Here is a 15,919-nt window from a genome sequence, read left to right as displayed (position 1 = left end):
CTTTATTTGTCCAGCTTCCTGCTGACTTTCTAATTTAATTCAGTTTCTTGTTCAAAAAAAAAAAAAAAAAAAAAAAACTAGAATATGCCATTAGAGATTATGGTTCATAGAAAATGCCATTACAGATTACGGTTCATGTTGAAAAGGCAAAATGTACGCTGTTGTGCTTATGATTACCTCTACGTGCAAATTGGCCTCAAACTATTAAGTAAGACAAAAATTTTATTGATAATAAAAGTTAACTGCTAGAAAGTAATTAAAATTTGATGAATTAATATGTTAATCAAAACATAATTGTCATTTGAAAATGATAAATCACTGGAAAAAATATTTCTAGTCCATTTCTTACTATAGTCAAACAAGAAAATTGATTATTATGTACATTCTTCAGCGAATTCTATGTTGTACCAAATAGAAAAATTAATTCTCGTTCATTTTCATTTTCTGCTTCAATTCTATTTATCTTTACCAAACTCATACTTGATATCGAAAGCAAACCAGTTTGTGATAAGTAATAACCATTTGATTTTAAGCTACTGAATGTCACTATGAAATAATTATTATGCATTTATGTTTTTTAGGAAATTTTCTTAAAAACCACTCATTTTTCTATAAAATAATTATTATGCATATATGTTTTTTTATGAAAATTAAAATAATAAGCATGTATTGACCTCGTCTTATATTATGTGTTTTATTAAATTTAGCAACATTGTTGATAAAAATATCAACGAATAAAAATAAAAACAGAATACCTAGATAGAGAAACTAAAACCAAAAAAACCAATGGTTCGGTTTTGGTTTTAATAAAAAAATCTAATCATTCTCATTCCGCAATTCAAATCTTAAAATTCAGATTCTGCCAAACAGCTTTTATGTTTTATAGCAAGAATTTACATTGTATTCCAAAAGGAAAAAAAAAATATTTTTATTAACGGTTGATGTTTTTTATAAAATAAGTTAAACATGAACGTTTTTTTTATTAAAATAAAAAAAATTAACATATTGGTGCTTTTCTTGAAGAAAAAAATAATTTTTGCGAAAATTTCTCTCTCTCTCTCTCTCTCACACACACACACACACACACACATATATATATATATATATATATATATATATATATATATATATATATATATATATATATATATATATATATATATATATATATATATACACACACACACATACACTACATAGAAGGGATGATGTCACTACTGCCACACAATTTTTGTTGTCACGTTATCTTTGTCACACTATATAAAACTTTTGTCATTTATGAGGGGTAATTTATAGAGTTTGAGAACTAAAAAATCACAAAAAAATAGTAGTTGATTGGTTAGTGGGTGGGGTTACATGAGAATTGAACTTGGTAGACATATGTCGAGTGTCGAGGTCGTGGCGCGGTGTGTGCTGAAGCCACATCGAATGTGCCGATCTCTAATATGAGTCACTCCCTGCAGTCTCATTAGAATTATTTTTAGAAGAATCGGCCACATTGTTATGGACTAAACTAGTTCAGATGTCGGTGTCGGGTTTCACCTTTTCGGTTCTGAAATTGGTTTTTGGCCATTAAGTTATGCTCCAACCTATTAAATCATTTTCCAAACCTCCACAATTTTAGGTAAACGTCAGCGTATCCACAACGGGTGTTGTCAAACATGTTTGATACTCATCTAAAACTCAACCGCAAGTGCTAAATACAGATTTGGATGCTTGTATGACCAAAATATATATACTACCTTTGTTGCATAATTATTGTTCATTTTTTACTTTAGAAGTTTTTATTCTTCAAAGTTGACCTTAAATAATTTTGTTTTTTTTATATACAATACTTGATGTAAAATATACGAGTGGATAATGTTTTAAATGTTTTTTCATTGTTATAACTTATAAGTTTCATCAAGTAATTTATAACATAAATAAAAATATTAAGGTGAAAGTTCAAGAATAAAGACTTCAAAAGTCGAAATTGTACATTAAATATGGGATGGAGGGAATAATAACAAATGATTATGAATTTGTTAGTCAGTTAATTTATAATTTAACTTATAAAATATTAAATTAAGTATTAGAAATTACATTTTTCCATAAGAAACAATAGGGAAACATAATGTGTTTTTTCATCTATTTAGAATATCGAATTATTTACTGAAAGACGCTTTAGTTCACTCGTATACCTTCTAAACTAGGTTTCCATTAAAACCGAGTTGGTTCCTTCTACGTTTAAGAAATCATCCATAAAATCGTTATCGACATCAAAAGTCACGATTTCTTTTTTCTTTTTAAGAAAATCTGACATCGTCTTGTTTTCCTTTATAAGTTGTATCCTTCACTTAGCTTCCCGAAGCATAGATATTACCATCAATTGTACGGTAGAATCCGATGATTGGTTTTCTTCCGTTACCATGTATAAGAGCATCTTTTCAAAGACATGTTATAAAAAATAAAAAATTTTGTCTTAAATTGTGGGTCCAACAATACGATGAAGTGCATGTACTCGTTCAATTTGTTGAATGAATCTCAATACTTGTCGTACTTCGAACGCATTTTCGGGATCACGTGGCAAATTCTCACTTTTGTTTCTCTTAGATGTTTGTAAACAACAAAAAAATTCTCGTATAATGGTTTTGATAAAGCCAACATATTCTCCGCTTTTGTTTTAAAATTTTCATATCTTCTATGACACGGAAATCGGCTCACTCTGAGATTCTACCTAAAAATCTTATGTATATGAAGTATTTACAAATTGAACACAAACCCTATTAACATATAAAATACATAAGCTAAATAATTTTTTTTTAATAAAAGCATTACAAAAACAACTTTTTTTTATAAAAACAAGTTCTTTTATATAAAAAATATATATATAAAAAAAAAGAACTACAATTTTTTCTAAGAAAAAAAAAAACAACATTTTACATTGAACTTTATACTTGAAAAACGTCTCTCTCAAGCCGAATGTGGTCTTCAACAACTCATATGTGGATTTTTCATCTCGTTGGATAATCACCACACAACAATTTCTTCATCTTTTAAGTCACTTTTTCATATACTTTTTAATTTTGTGATTCTACTGGTTAAGTGTTTAATATGTCTTATGATTGTTTAAACACATTCAACATGATAGTTGTGTTCTTTAGCCCATATTTAACAGTTAGCTTCAAAATATTGGTCATGCACCTAATGTAGAAAAATTTTCCACCATCATTCAAGTTGGATAATTTTTTGATCAAAATTTTATTGCCTTTATCATTTGAAGTGACATTGTTGACAGTCATGGTTATCGCGTTTTTTATCCTCAACTCGTTTATACAATCAAGTAGCAAACGGCCCATGTCTTTCCCCATTGTGACTATGTATGGTTCTAAAGTTTAGAATTCTTTTATGCATTACCCAATTATCATCAACAAAGAGATCCGTTACAACCATATAATTCACTTTTTGACAAGAGGAAGTCCAATTATATGCACTCAAGTGTATTATTTTGCTTGGATTACTAAAGTAAGTAAATAATTTTTTTTATTTCGTCAAACATAATACTTAGAAACATCACCACAATAGTAATTTTCTCATTAAAAGCAATTTTGTAGTCAATATAAGCTTCATTTTCTACAAACTTAAATGGTGGTTCACCTACAACAAATAGGCTAAGTAAAGTTTTCTTAATCTTAACATCATCATGTTTCCAAGTTGTGACACTACTACCGTCCTCACAAGCTTGTTTTTAGAAAATTACAAAGTAGTTTTCTCTTTATCATTTTTTTGGATTTTTTTTGGATGACATGTTTATTTAAACTAGGGCTACAAGGATAGTTAAACAAAACTTACATTTACTTATATCACAATGGCATATTCTCTTCTTTTCCCTTGTCGGAATCATCCTCATCAACAATAACATGGGCGGGGTGGATTCAACAAATATATCATCTTACAATAAAAAAAAAACATTTACTTATATCACAATACATAAAGTCAACAACAATGGCATTAAGACTACAACATCAATGAGTTATTCAACATTAGGCATTCAACAGAATAACATCAGGCATTCAACAATCAGTGTTACAACATTAAGGAGATTCAAGAATCAAAATTACAACATAAATCCCATTCAAGAATCATGATTACAATTTTACAACAATAATCAAGATTACAAGATCAATGACATTGAAGAATCAAGATTTACAACATAAAAAACAATTATTAAAAAAAATAATAATAATAAAAAATTAAAAAAAAATTTAAAAAAAAAAAAAAAAAAAAAAAGACGTACTTGAGTTTGAGTATCTTCCATGGATGAGGGAAGCCAATTTTCTATTACCATTAATGGTGGAAGATGACAAAAAAGGGTTTTGGTGAAGAATCGATCAAAAAGGTAGAACCTGTTTCAATTTTTTTTTTTTTTTTTAGGTGCCGGAACCACTAAATGGCATGGCAAATATGAACAAAAAGACGTACTTAAGGAATTTCTTAACATAATTCAATAAAACAGACTGCATCTGCGGAGATTGCACAAATCTTTCCAAAACAAGAAACCAACATCCAAATATGAAATACCAACAGAAACACATAATATCACATGTTTCCTCAATTGTCCACATTACATATCACAATACCATTTGAAAAACAAAACCTATGTCCGAATTCCCATCAAAACAATACAAAAAAAACATTTAAGATGCATGCATTAAATATCTGGCAACATAATATAACTAACATTCCTCTCAAAATTTATAATATTGTTTTCATCTGCATGCATGCATATATATAACTTAATTCTTGAGTGGAGCCTTCTTTTCTCTATCAGCTATTCGAGCAGGACCAGTTGTATGCGACTTGAACCTCCCTCTTCCTTCACTATCCCTCTCCTGTAAGTAAGTAATATCACATAAATCAAGAGTTTTTTATACAAATAAATTCTCATTTTTATTTTATATTTTAATTTCAAAAATGTAATCATACCTTTTTCTTGACAATCTGAACAACATCCTCATCCTGAAGAACATGACTGAGGCCACAATGCTGTGGGTAATGCCTTGCACTTGACCCCCACACCAACACATATTTAACATCCTTCACCAAGCTTCTATGTATGTGGTTACAAAAATCTTCCACACTGCATCCACCTCTATCCTGTAAATTTTTACTCCATTTTTTAATCACATTTATTCCAAAATATATATATATATATATATATATACATACAGCAGAAAGAACCACAGGATCACTAAAATCAGGCTGTTGCCCCTGTGGCTTTGTGTAAACCCTAACTAGCCCCATTGCATCCCACATCTTTGCAAGCAGTCTATCCAAATTCAGCTGCAACATAATAAATACCAAGGTCAAAACAGTAATTTAGCCTCAGATCATAAAATATGAAATATCAATATACCTTCAAGTTGCAACTAATGACAATAGAATTCGGTTGTCGTGCTAGTTTGTCCACGTCATCAATACCCACAACATCTATTTTGTTGTAGACATATATACACTTCATGTACTTTCGATTTCCTTCTATCACATCAATCAAATCATCCACAGTTGCATCCTCACGAAACAAAATCTGAAAAAAAAAATAAGTTTTTGTTCAGTAATCAAAAAAGATTCTTCAGGTAAATCCAATTTAGTTGTTGACTTGTTTCTTTTTTACTTAATCTAGACAGAATGACTTAGTGTGTTAAGCAAAAAAATATGTCTTAATGCATTAAGACACTAACCCTTTACCTATTTGCCCTTCTTTTTGCCTCCAAACTCATCTCACGTTAAAAGTTGTGACGAATATTGTGTTATTTGTTTTTTTGAATGTGAGAGTAAAATGGTCATTACATCTCATTCAGACGGCTTATTCAGACCTTATGTATACAACACTTTATCCAGAAAAACATCATTACCCATTCAGTCACTTTACTTAGCCAGGAAAAAAAATCCTTAAGTTACCTCTGCATTATGGATCTTGTATTCATGTAGAATTTGGTAGCAAAGTTTTTCATCCACATGAGTCAACTGCATGGTGCTGTTAAAAGAAATACCCCCAGTTTTTTTCTTTTTGAAGTAAATCTGTCAAAAAGTATCCAAATCATCAACAAAAAGTATATATATAAAAAAACAAATAGTTGACATGAAAATAACATTTGACATATTACTTGGGGTGGTTTCTTGTTTAAACGCAAACCAACAGCTTCCAATTCTTTTGTCAATATCTGTCGATGCCCTTCACTCTAAAAAAATTTATAAAAATGTTACACAAAATGATTATAAAACATGAAAATACAGCAACGACTTACTTTTGATGCATCAAGAACCATCAACACAATGTCTGATGACTTTGAAACTGCAATGACCTGAGGTTGAAAAGAATGAATGAGCATTAATATTTTTTTATTAAAATCTTTCCATAATCAGATTTATAGTGAAACTGTAAAAGTTATTACCTGTCTACCACGCCCCTTCCCTTCTGAGGCTCCTTCAATGATTCCAGGAAGATCAAGCAACTGAATTTTGGTATCATTGTAATGAATAATCCCAGGAATACAAGTTAATGTTGTAAACTCATATGATGCAGCTTCTGAATGTGTCCCCGTTAACATGGTCAACAGTGTTGACTTTCCCACACTGTATAAAAAAAAGAATATTAAAACATTAGTTTCTGTTGGTGGAAAAGAGGGTATCAGATAAGTCCTGATAACAGACCTTGGAAATCCTATAAGTGCAACACGACCATGGCCATATTTTGTCACCTCAAAACCCTCTCCAGCTCCACTAGAGCCCTGTTTATCATGAAAAAGAAACATGAAGATATACATCATGATAATGAGTAAATCACCATTGAGAAAACTGTATCAGTTGCTTACTTTGGGGGGTTCCAGTAGTTGTGTCCTTAGCTTGGCTATCTTAGCCTTGAGCTGACCCAAATGATATTCTGTGTTTAGAAAAAAGGCAAAATGAACTACATGTTTGTGAAATAATCTTCATATAAAGAATGATGTATCATTGACAGAGATATGAGACAATATGAAAGCCTTTATGTTCATAACCTGTTGCTTTATTTTTCTGGGTGCGTGCCATCTCGGCTTCAATTTCTTTGATCCTTTCTATGATCCCCATCTTTGTTTATGACTGACTGTGGATATATAGAAGAAATATTTATTAGAATATACAAAATTACGTATCTTTTCTGAGTTTCAATAGGTAAAAATCAAACCAACCATAAGCACAGTTGAACATGTAAATCTATGTGTATACTACAAGAACACCAGCACAACATCTTATTTACTTAGAGCTTCAAGAGTAGTAGCAGTGCAATAAAAATCTCAATTTATGTATGGGCATATGGCATTCAACCTACTTAAGTTTTCAAGAAACAAATGCAGCAAACTTTCAGAAGCAATATACATCTTAACAAGGTCAAAAGATATGAACAACTGAAAAGACAGATGCATGGTTCTTTATGTTTAAACTATGTTGGCAGCTGCCCAAGCTAATATAGGTAAAGATAGAAATATGTATAAGCATCAATGATTATCCTAGAGCTCTCACAAAAGGACCTAATTACTTCACAGAAGGCATATCTAATCCGACCCCAATTTCAGATTTCTCATGATGTTTTTACATGATAAAACAACTCAAGCATTTCTTATGCAAAAACTACATCGGAATTAACTACTCGATGGGAAGTGAATGAAATGAGTTAAATCAGCGACTTAAATCAACAGGATTCGGCGAACAATTGAAGGCATGGAGTGTAAGTCTTAAAGCGAATACATACATGCCTTGACGGATAGAAGTAGATGTGGGATGAGTTGAGGTCTTGATTTCCGGAATCGGCGACGATAAAGGCACCGGTTCTAGGGCTGACTTAAAGTGAGAAAGAATTGGCAACGATGGTGGTGATGGCTGCTAGCCCCTTTTCACCACTAGTGTGATGATGATCGAGGGTCGAGGGATGATATGATGATGCGTTTCGCCAAACTCTCGTTACGCTTCGGGTGCTGTAATGTGTGTGTGTGTCAATGAGATTTGGGAATCGAGTCCAGTTCATAGCCCAGTGCCCCAGTCCACTTGTATCAAGTGAAGTATTTTTGTTCTCAAATAATTAACTTATCTTAAATATTACTAAAAGAGAAACCTTATCACATCATCTTAAATAATCTGAATCATTGATTGTATTTCAATCTTATTTTTTTCACCCTTAGATCAAATTGCTGACATCATCTTCCCCATATGGAATGTATTTAATTCCAATAAATACTTTCCAATCATCAATTAATAACTTATATTCGTTGAAATGGAATGTATTTAATTCCAATGAAAGTTTTCCATATTTTACATCTTGAATTTTCAGTTATGAAGATTTTAATATGGTTAATTTTAAAAACATATTACTAACAAATCATTTGAATCAAGGCCTTAATATCAACCATTAATATAAATCCGTTTATATTAGTAACCATTAATATAAAATCTTTTTTTATTAGGAAATCATTAATACCGAAAAATTATATTCAAATTATCACATACATATACGATTCATCATTGAATCCGAGACTCACATTTATTTTCAATCGTTTCTTTTCTTCAAACCTTCTCCTACAACATCGTTAATCTTGCTTATAACTTCTATCATCATTCTCTACTATAAACATTCACTCTTGTGCGCTAGAAGGTCAGTACCTTCTTTCGCTTTTTATATTTTTTTCGATTATTTTTTGTTCCTATACCAAATGTATGTATTCATATATTTCGATTTTCTTTATCACAAATTACATGAAATCAGTTAACTACTTTTCTGAAACTTTTCAAATAAACATGAAAAGATATTAGGTACCTTTAACAAAACAAAAATTAACTATCTTTGGAACTGACATTAATTACGAAAATATTACTTTTATATATTAGAGATGATTATGATTTTTTTTTTAATTTTTATGTCATAAGAATCCGGTTAATTTTGGCATGATTTTAAAATATCATTGAAATTATTATGTTTTTGTATATCATATCAACCTACTTTTTTATCTTTGTATAGTAACAATAAAATTTATTAATTTACACAACAAATATAGATATTTCAAATTTTTTAATATTATTATACCTTACAAAATACAACTCCCTCCAAAATAAATTTTCGCCAGTTTAAATTTGTATTTTCTTTATATAATTTTTTTTTAATGATCATGATTTTTTTTTTCTCCAAAAGTATATCAAACGTTTACGTCTTAGATAATGCTGCCCTATTATAATTATTATTTTCCAAAAGTATATCCGTTTAATGAGGAATTTGATATAATAAAGGAAGTGAATGTTAATTAAAATGAGATATATATTCCATAATTATTACATGAGTTTATTAAAAAAATTAATATCAAGGTGTAAACATTAAATATTTTTAAAGTAAAATTTCAGAATACATACAAACGATGATGTTGTACAATGAAATATAAAATTGAATATACCGAAAAAAAACACTATTAAAGCAATCAATCTTGAAAATAACATAGTTATGAAAAATTATAAAGTAAGATAAAAATTATAAGATATTAGGAGATTTGTAATAAGTACATTTAGTAAAAGCGTTACGGTTATTAGAAAAAATAAGACCGTTAAGATTAGTGAAAATACAATATATAAACTAAATTATCACAATAGTAATGAAATGTCATTATTTGATATTTCATATAATTGACAGATGTATCAAATTACATTGATGATATACTAAAATTATTCAAAGTTGCGCCAAAACTAATGCAAAGTTCTTGCGAACAATAAATAAATAAGAACAAACATAAAAGCTAGCATTTATATTTATAATCAATTTAAAATAAACCAATCATGATTTATAAAAGAATCTCCATTGATGATATACTAAAATTAAATATATATATAACATTTAACATTTTATAAATTATATTACATAACTTTATTTGAATAAATGAAATAGTTGTCAATATTTAATGCAATAGAAAAAACGGTATATTGGTTGTCAATATATGTTTACATTAGGTAACATTATTATGCAATGAACGTCTAATTAAAATGTTTATAAATATATAAATATCATAACTATATGAAACGAGGAAAGTCGTTCAACTAATAAAATAAAAAATGATGTCTACAAAGAGATCTTTCAATGATTATATATATTTATCGTTTTTAATGTATTTTCTACACATTTCAATAATAACAATAACCATATATTTTTTATACTCATTATACAATATCTATAAACGATTATATGTTTTTTTATGCACTTCCCGCGTTTAACGCGGGCTATAATCTAGTTTCTAAATATGAAAACAGGTTTATTTTTGTTAGAAATTTGGGAGTAAAAATCAAATGTGTGATAACCAATGAATGATATTTCACAAATCATGTAAGTTTGTTTGTATTAGTAGTTCTCAATATATTATATATATATTATATATCTAGTTAACAAAAAAATTAATGAGATATAGTTCCAGACTACTTTGTGTTCTAGGCACAAAATAACAACCAACTTTTTAAATATATTTTGTTCAGTTTGATAAGAGAATCAAAAATGCAAAATACGAGTATATATAATCATGTATCCTAAAATTGGATATAGTTGATGAAAATTATAGAAATTATAGCTGAAAATGTTTTATGAATAAATTATTCTGATAAGATGTTTGATTAGAACTATCACAAGCGGCCTATATTGAAGATGTCACATAGACAATGCAACTTAAGTTTCTTTTAGGTTGTCTTCAAACAGATCCCAAATTTTGCATGTTTTTCAATTCTCCTTCATTATGATTACGGTTTTTATTGCATTCTAATTCTAAATTTATAAAGACAGTTTGGGGCTCTACCCCAACCCCTAATGGTAACGTGACCCCTTTCACTCTCGTCTTTTGTCATGTTTGGGATCAAATTCTCATTATATACAAATATACATTATGGTAATGCCCTTGATTTTAAGCTAGAAGTTTTGCACTTTTAAGTGACAATATTTTGAATACTAATATAAAATAATAATAATAATAATAATAATAATAATAATAATAATAATAAAACTAATTTAGTTAATAAATAATAGATTTAAAAGCCTCAAAGTTAATTAACATATAGAAAATAATTAAATTGAAATTTAGTTATAGAGATGGTGTGGATGTTGAAGTTAAAAATCTTTAAAGTTTGGAATTAATGAACAATATTAGAATAAACTCATTAAGTTGAAATATAGGCTTGATTATACGAAGTTTTATCACCTAAGGTTGAAATAGAAGATAAAAAATGTAAATATTATTTAGAACGTCATCTTGGGGGTTAAATCAAGATTCTTATGTGGAGGAACTATTTATACCAAGTATAGGAATTTTGGCATGGTTTGGCTTGAACTTAGTAACAATGTAATGGGACTAAGTTATTAAAATATTTACTTTTCAAGACTAAAGTGATGGTCTTAAAGTTAGGAATGTCATTTTGGGGTCAAAAGCTAAAATAGCAAATGGATGGGATAATTGTGCCAACTTATGAACGATTAGAATTTAAACACCATCTTTTTATCTATATTGCTCGGATAAGGTCATAAGAGTGGTGATTTACAAGTAAAAGGAGGAATTGAACACTAGAATCACAAATCATCCAAGGAACTTGTGAGTGTAGAGTGTAGTTATTCTTACATTTCCTTCGTTTATGCATTTATATTTGTAACACCCGTTTTCTCAGTTTAACAATTTGAAGACTTAAAGATTTCTACTAAGAGGGCTATGATTGCAATTACTGCCATGGCAAGAATCATTTTTCTAAGGAGTGTATGTTAAGAAGGTTGAATGAAAATAAGGAGGATGAGAAAGACGAAGCCTACTACATTCGGAAGATAGAGGATTTGAAGAAAAAGAGTGATGGGAACGCGAAGCCTGATTTGATTGTGCATGAAGGTGGTGATGAATTTGGTAGCGTTGAAGTATGGTTCACTAATTCCGAAGATGATGAGGTTCAAAAGCCCACACATGGTGGATGTTTTGTGGCTAGTCGTACCCCATATAAAGATAGGTTCAAGAAGTATCAGACGACTGATTGTCAAGTTGAGGAAATCTTTCCTTCAACAAATCTGATGACGATTCCTCTTTCAAATCTTTATGAGGAATTCATGAATTTGTTTGATGAGCCCGAAATTGCCATTTCTTCATAATCAAATGCTCCATATAATAAGGATGGTGAATTGAAGAAAATCATTGACGATGTTGCCAAAGATCTTGGAAATGAGCCATCCATTCCGAAGGGTTTTGAAATTCTAAAGGATTCTGAAATTTCACCTTCGCCACAAGCTTCTAGTGCTCCAGTTCAGGGGGAGGATTCTAATTCAACCTCCACAATCGATACACCTATTCAAGGGGGAGGATTCAAATCTCGAAGTCAACATTAATATTCCAATCCAGGGGGAAATCTGATTCCAAACGTAAAGTCACATGTATATTTCCAGGGGGAGAATGAGAACGAAAATAATGACTCAGGCGTTCAATTGAAATTTGAAGATGTAAATGTAGAATTTGACCCAGTCTACAATCCGAACTATCTGTCATTGGCCAAATGGACCAATGATCATCCGAAATCTCAAGTTATCGGAGCAACAACTCCATGAGTTCTCACAAGAGCTCAACAAAAAGCGAATCAAACTGCATTATTTTCAAAAATGGAGTTTTGCATGTTTATTTCGTTCATCTCTAAAATTGAGCCAAAAACTGTAAAGATTGCTCTTGATCATTCCGATTGGGTGCGGGCAATGTAGGAAGAGCTTAATGAGTTTGAGCGCAACAAAGTATGGATATTGATTCCAAATCCAAAGGATGCATCTGTGGTCGGATTAAAATGGGTATTTCGGAATAAGCTTGACAAAGAAAGCAATGTGATTCGGAACAAAGAGTAATCTATTCGGATTTTCCTTGCTTATGCAGCGCACAAAAATTTATAAAGTCTATCAAATGGATGTCAAATGTGCATTTTTGAATGGTGAATTAGAAGAGACAGTCTACGTGGAACAGCCACCAGGTTTCGTGAATGAGAAATATCCAAATCATTTTTACATTTTGGATAAGGTTATGTGTGGTTTAAAACAAGCACTGCGTGCATGGTATGAAACCCTTACTCGTTTCTTAAAGCAATCTAAGTTTAAACAACGTTCGGTCGACCCAACCTTCTTTCGCAAGAAAGATGGTGACCAGGTGATGATTGTCCAAATTTATGTTGATGATATCATTTTCAGATCCACTAATCCTAGATTAACAGCTGAATTCTGAAAATTGGTGGAAACTAAAATTAAGATGAACTCAATGGGTCCTATTAACTTTTTCCTTGGTTTAAACATTAGATAGAGTTCTGAGGGCATTTTCATCAACCAAGAAGCCTATTCGAAGACTTTACTTGCGAAATTTTGCAAGGTTGGAGTTTCAAAAGTTAAGGTTCCAATGGTGTTCGGAATAAAGATCACTCCATCCGTGGACAAGCCTGCAGCTGATATAACTCTTTATCAACAAATGATTGGTTCTTTAATGTACATAACAGCTAGTCGTCCAAATATTATGTTTTATATTTGCTATTATGCAAGGTTTTAGGCAAATCCTCGTAGCCCCATATGACTGTTGTGAAGAACATCTTCTGATATCTAAAAAGAACTACCTCTCTCGTAATCTGTGTAACGCCTGTGTTTCCGGGCTTGCCATTTTTAGGAATGTAATAGTCTAGGTTAACCTTTGTAACCCATTTTGAAATAATAAGATTGTATTATTTGAGTATTATGTGTTTTGTGCTTAATTGCTTAATTATGTGGTTTGATTAATTAAGAATAAAAATAAGCGTCAAAATTTAAGTGTAAAATAAACTTAATATCTTTGCTTAATGTTGTAGTAGTTGAAACGAGGTTTCCGAATATATATAGAACGCCCAAGTCTGACTTCGTATGAGGAAGTTATGATTTATTGAAGTTTCGACTTAGCAGTGTGCAGCCCGAAATACTCGATTTGAGATCGAGCGGTTTTTAGCCGAAGCAATCTAAACGAGGATCGAAGGTCTCGTTGTTGGTATCAAAGCGATAAAAAGTTAGGCGAGAACGGACGTCAAACGAAGAAGTTATGAATTTATAACGAAGTTTTTCTGTCGCGGCCTATTAAAAATAAATAATAAAAATAAAGTCGAAATTAACCGACGGAGTCTAAACGAAAGTTGTAGAGCGTGGTCTCGCCTTCTCGTGGATATAAAGAACGTCGAAAACGGAGTTCGTATGAAGAAGATATGAATTTCCGAAGTTTATTAAATATTTTGTATTTAAATTTAATTGGAAATTCGGAAGCATTATCCGAAGGAGTCACCGGTCTGATCCGAGGTACGCCCCGCGTACTACAAAGGTGTCGACACTCGCAGCAAGTGGCTCGGATGACGCATGCAATGACGATTTCGGAAGCAGTACGCCCCGCGTACTCCGAGGCTCCAGCCTCCTATAAATAGGATCCGAAGGCAGCCGAGTCTTTTGTTCATTTTCTCTCTTCTCTCTCCCGTTTTGCATCGTTTTGCATGCCAGGAATATCCCGAAGCCCCAGTATCATACTCTAGCCCCGAGGCAAGTCCCGAGATCCCGAAGATCCCGAGAAGTGCGGTTCCCGAGCCGAAGCTCTGCCCGCGAGAAGTTCGATTTTTGTGAAGATCTTTCAGATCTGCTGAGGATTACTACTTCTGCAAGTCGTAGTGCTGTCCGATCATCTTCTGATCAAGTGAGTGTATACTACCTTTCATAAACACGATAATAATACAAGTTTGGTTGGAGTGTATTAAGTATATTGTTGTTTATAGGTGTGAGTGTGTAGTTACTTTCTTCTAACGCATAATTATGAAGTATTTTATACGGAATACGTATTATGTGTATAATTTTGTGGTTATGTGTGTGAATGTGTATTCACTTTCTTCTAACTCATAGAAATGATTTATTCTCTATGAGGTATGTGTTATGTGTGTGTGTGCCTCATCTGTTATGTGGAATATGTGTTGATTAAAGCATGTTATGCAGGTTTTTTTTTACTATGTATAAAAATGTATATTTTTATCTACTAATATGTTGGGTAGAACATGGGTAGATAGTTGGTGTGTAATAAACAGATGAGAGGCCTCGTTGTTGTTTGATTTAGTCATCTCGCGGAGTTTAGATGACGACCACGGGCTATTCTAGACAGTCTTGTGGAAACATTAGCAGGTTCGCCACCTGTAGGTGTTAATGAACTTGGGTGTTCATTCGCTGTACTCCATCCCCCTCATGGTTGCCTTATTTGACTTATATTGCTGAGGTACCCCCGAAGCATGTGTTGTCACCCCGATGAAATATTCTTAGACTAGGTCCCTTATGTTAGTTGTTTTAGGGACATAAAGTGAGAATAACGAGAATGGGTAATTGGGTTATTGTTGGTTGGTGAAAAATTAAATATGATTGTTTATTGTGGGTTGAAAACCCTATATGCTCACCAGGCTCCCAAGCCTGACCCACTCAGTTTTATTTGTATTACAGGAAGTGGCACGAGGGCATGAGATGGATGAACCATCAGTTGTTTTGTTTACAAGTCTGTATATGTATATATTTGTTGAATGACTTGTAATGTTATCGTTTATGCTTATTGGTCTGTATCGGAACATGACACCCCGAGTTTTGATTATATAATGAAAAATACATTTCTTTTATGAAATGCTTTGGTAAACATTGTTTTATCATGTTTTGTTTTTGGGAACAAATTCCGCAACTCTTTCAAATCAAAAGGATTTACTCTGAAATTATTTTAAAAGCATAAATGAAATCGGTCTTTTCTGGCCGAGATTTTGGGGATGTCACAATCTGGTACCCTTCCAACTCAGGATTTTTTGTGCAAGCATCCTCCGATGCGGATCTTGGTGGATGTGGTCTCGATCGTAAAAGCAC

General features: G+C 31.4%; 1 protein-coding gene across 2 annotated transcripts; it reads right to left on the bottom strand.

Annotated features, from left to right (window-relative positions):
* Positions 1–4,552: 4,552 nt before the first annotated feature.
* On the bottom strand, positions 4,553–8,034 carry LOC111882277 (developmentally-regulated G-protein 2). Of its 2 annotated transcripts, none has more exons than XM_052770112.1 (12): positions 7,769–8,034; positions 7,038–7,119; positions 6,855–6,922; positions 6,694–6,770; positions 6,435–6,615; positions 6,288–6,344; positions 6,147–6,221; positions 5,941–6,060; positions 5,396–5,566; positions 5,209–5,322; positions 4,966–5,136; positions 4,553–4,871 (listed from the first exon to the last, which is right to left on the bottom strand). In XM_052770112.1, the coding sequence occupies exons 2-12, from the start codon at positions 7,105–7,107 to the stop codon at positions 4,776–4,778; spliced, it is 1,200 nt and encodes a 399-aa protein (XP_052626072.1). In that variant the 5' UTR covers positions 7,108–7,119; positions 7,769–8,034; the 3' UTR covers positions 4,553–4,775. The 2 variants fall into 2 exon arrangements, with proteins under 2 accessions (XP_052626072.1, XP_023734394.1); XM_023878626.3 differs by having other exon boundaries at positions 7,038–7,123; positions 7,769–8,033.
* Between the last annotated feature and the right edge of the window lie 7,885 nt (positions 8,035–15,919).

This window comes from Lactuca sativa, chromosome 1 (genome assembly GCF_002870075.4).
Source record: "Lactuca sativa cultivar Salinas chromosome 1, Lsat_Salinas_v11, whole genome shotgun sequence".
Lineage (NCBI taxonomy): Eukaryota > Viridiplantae > Streptophyta > Magnoliopsida > Asterales > Asteraceae > Lactuca > Lactuca sativa.
This window is presented reverse-complemented; position numbering and strand designations above follow the sequence as displayed.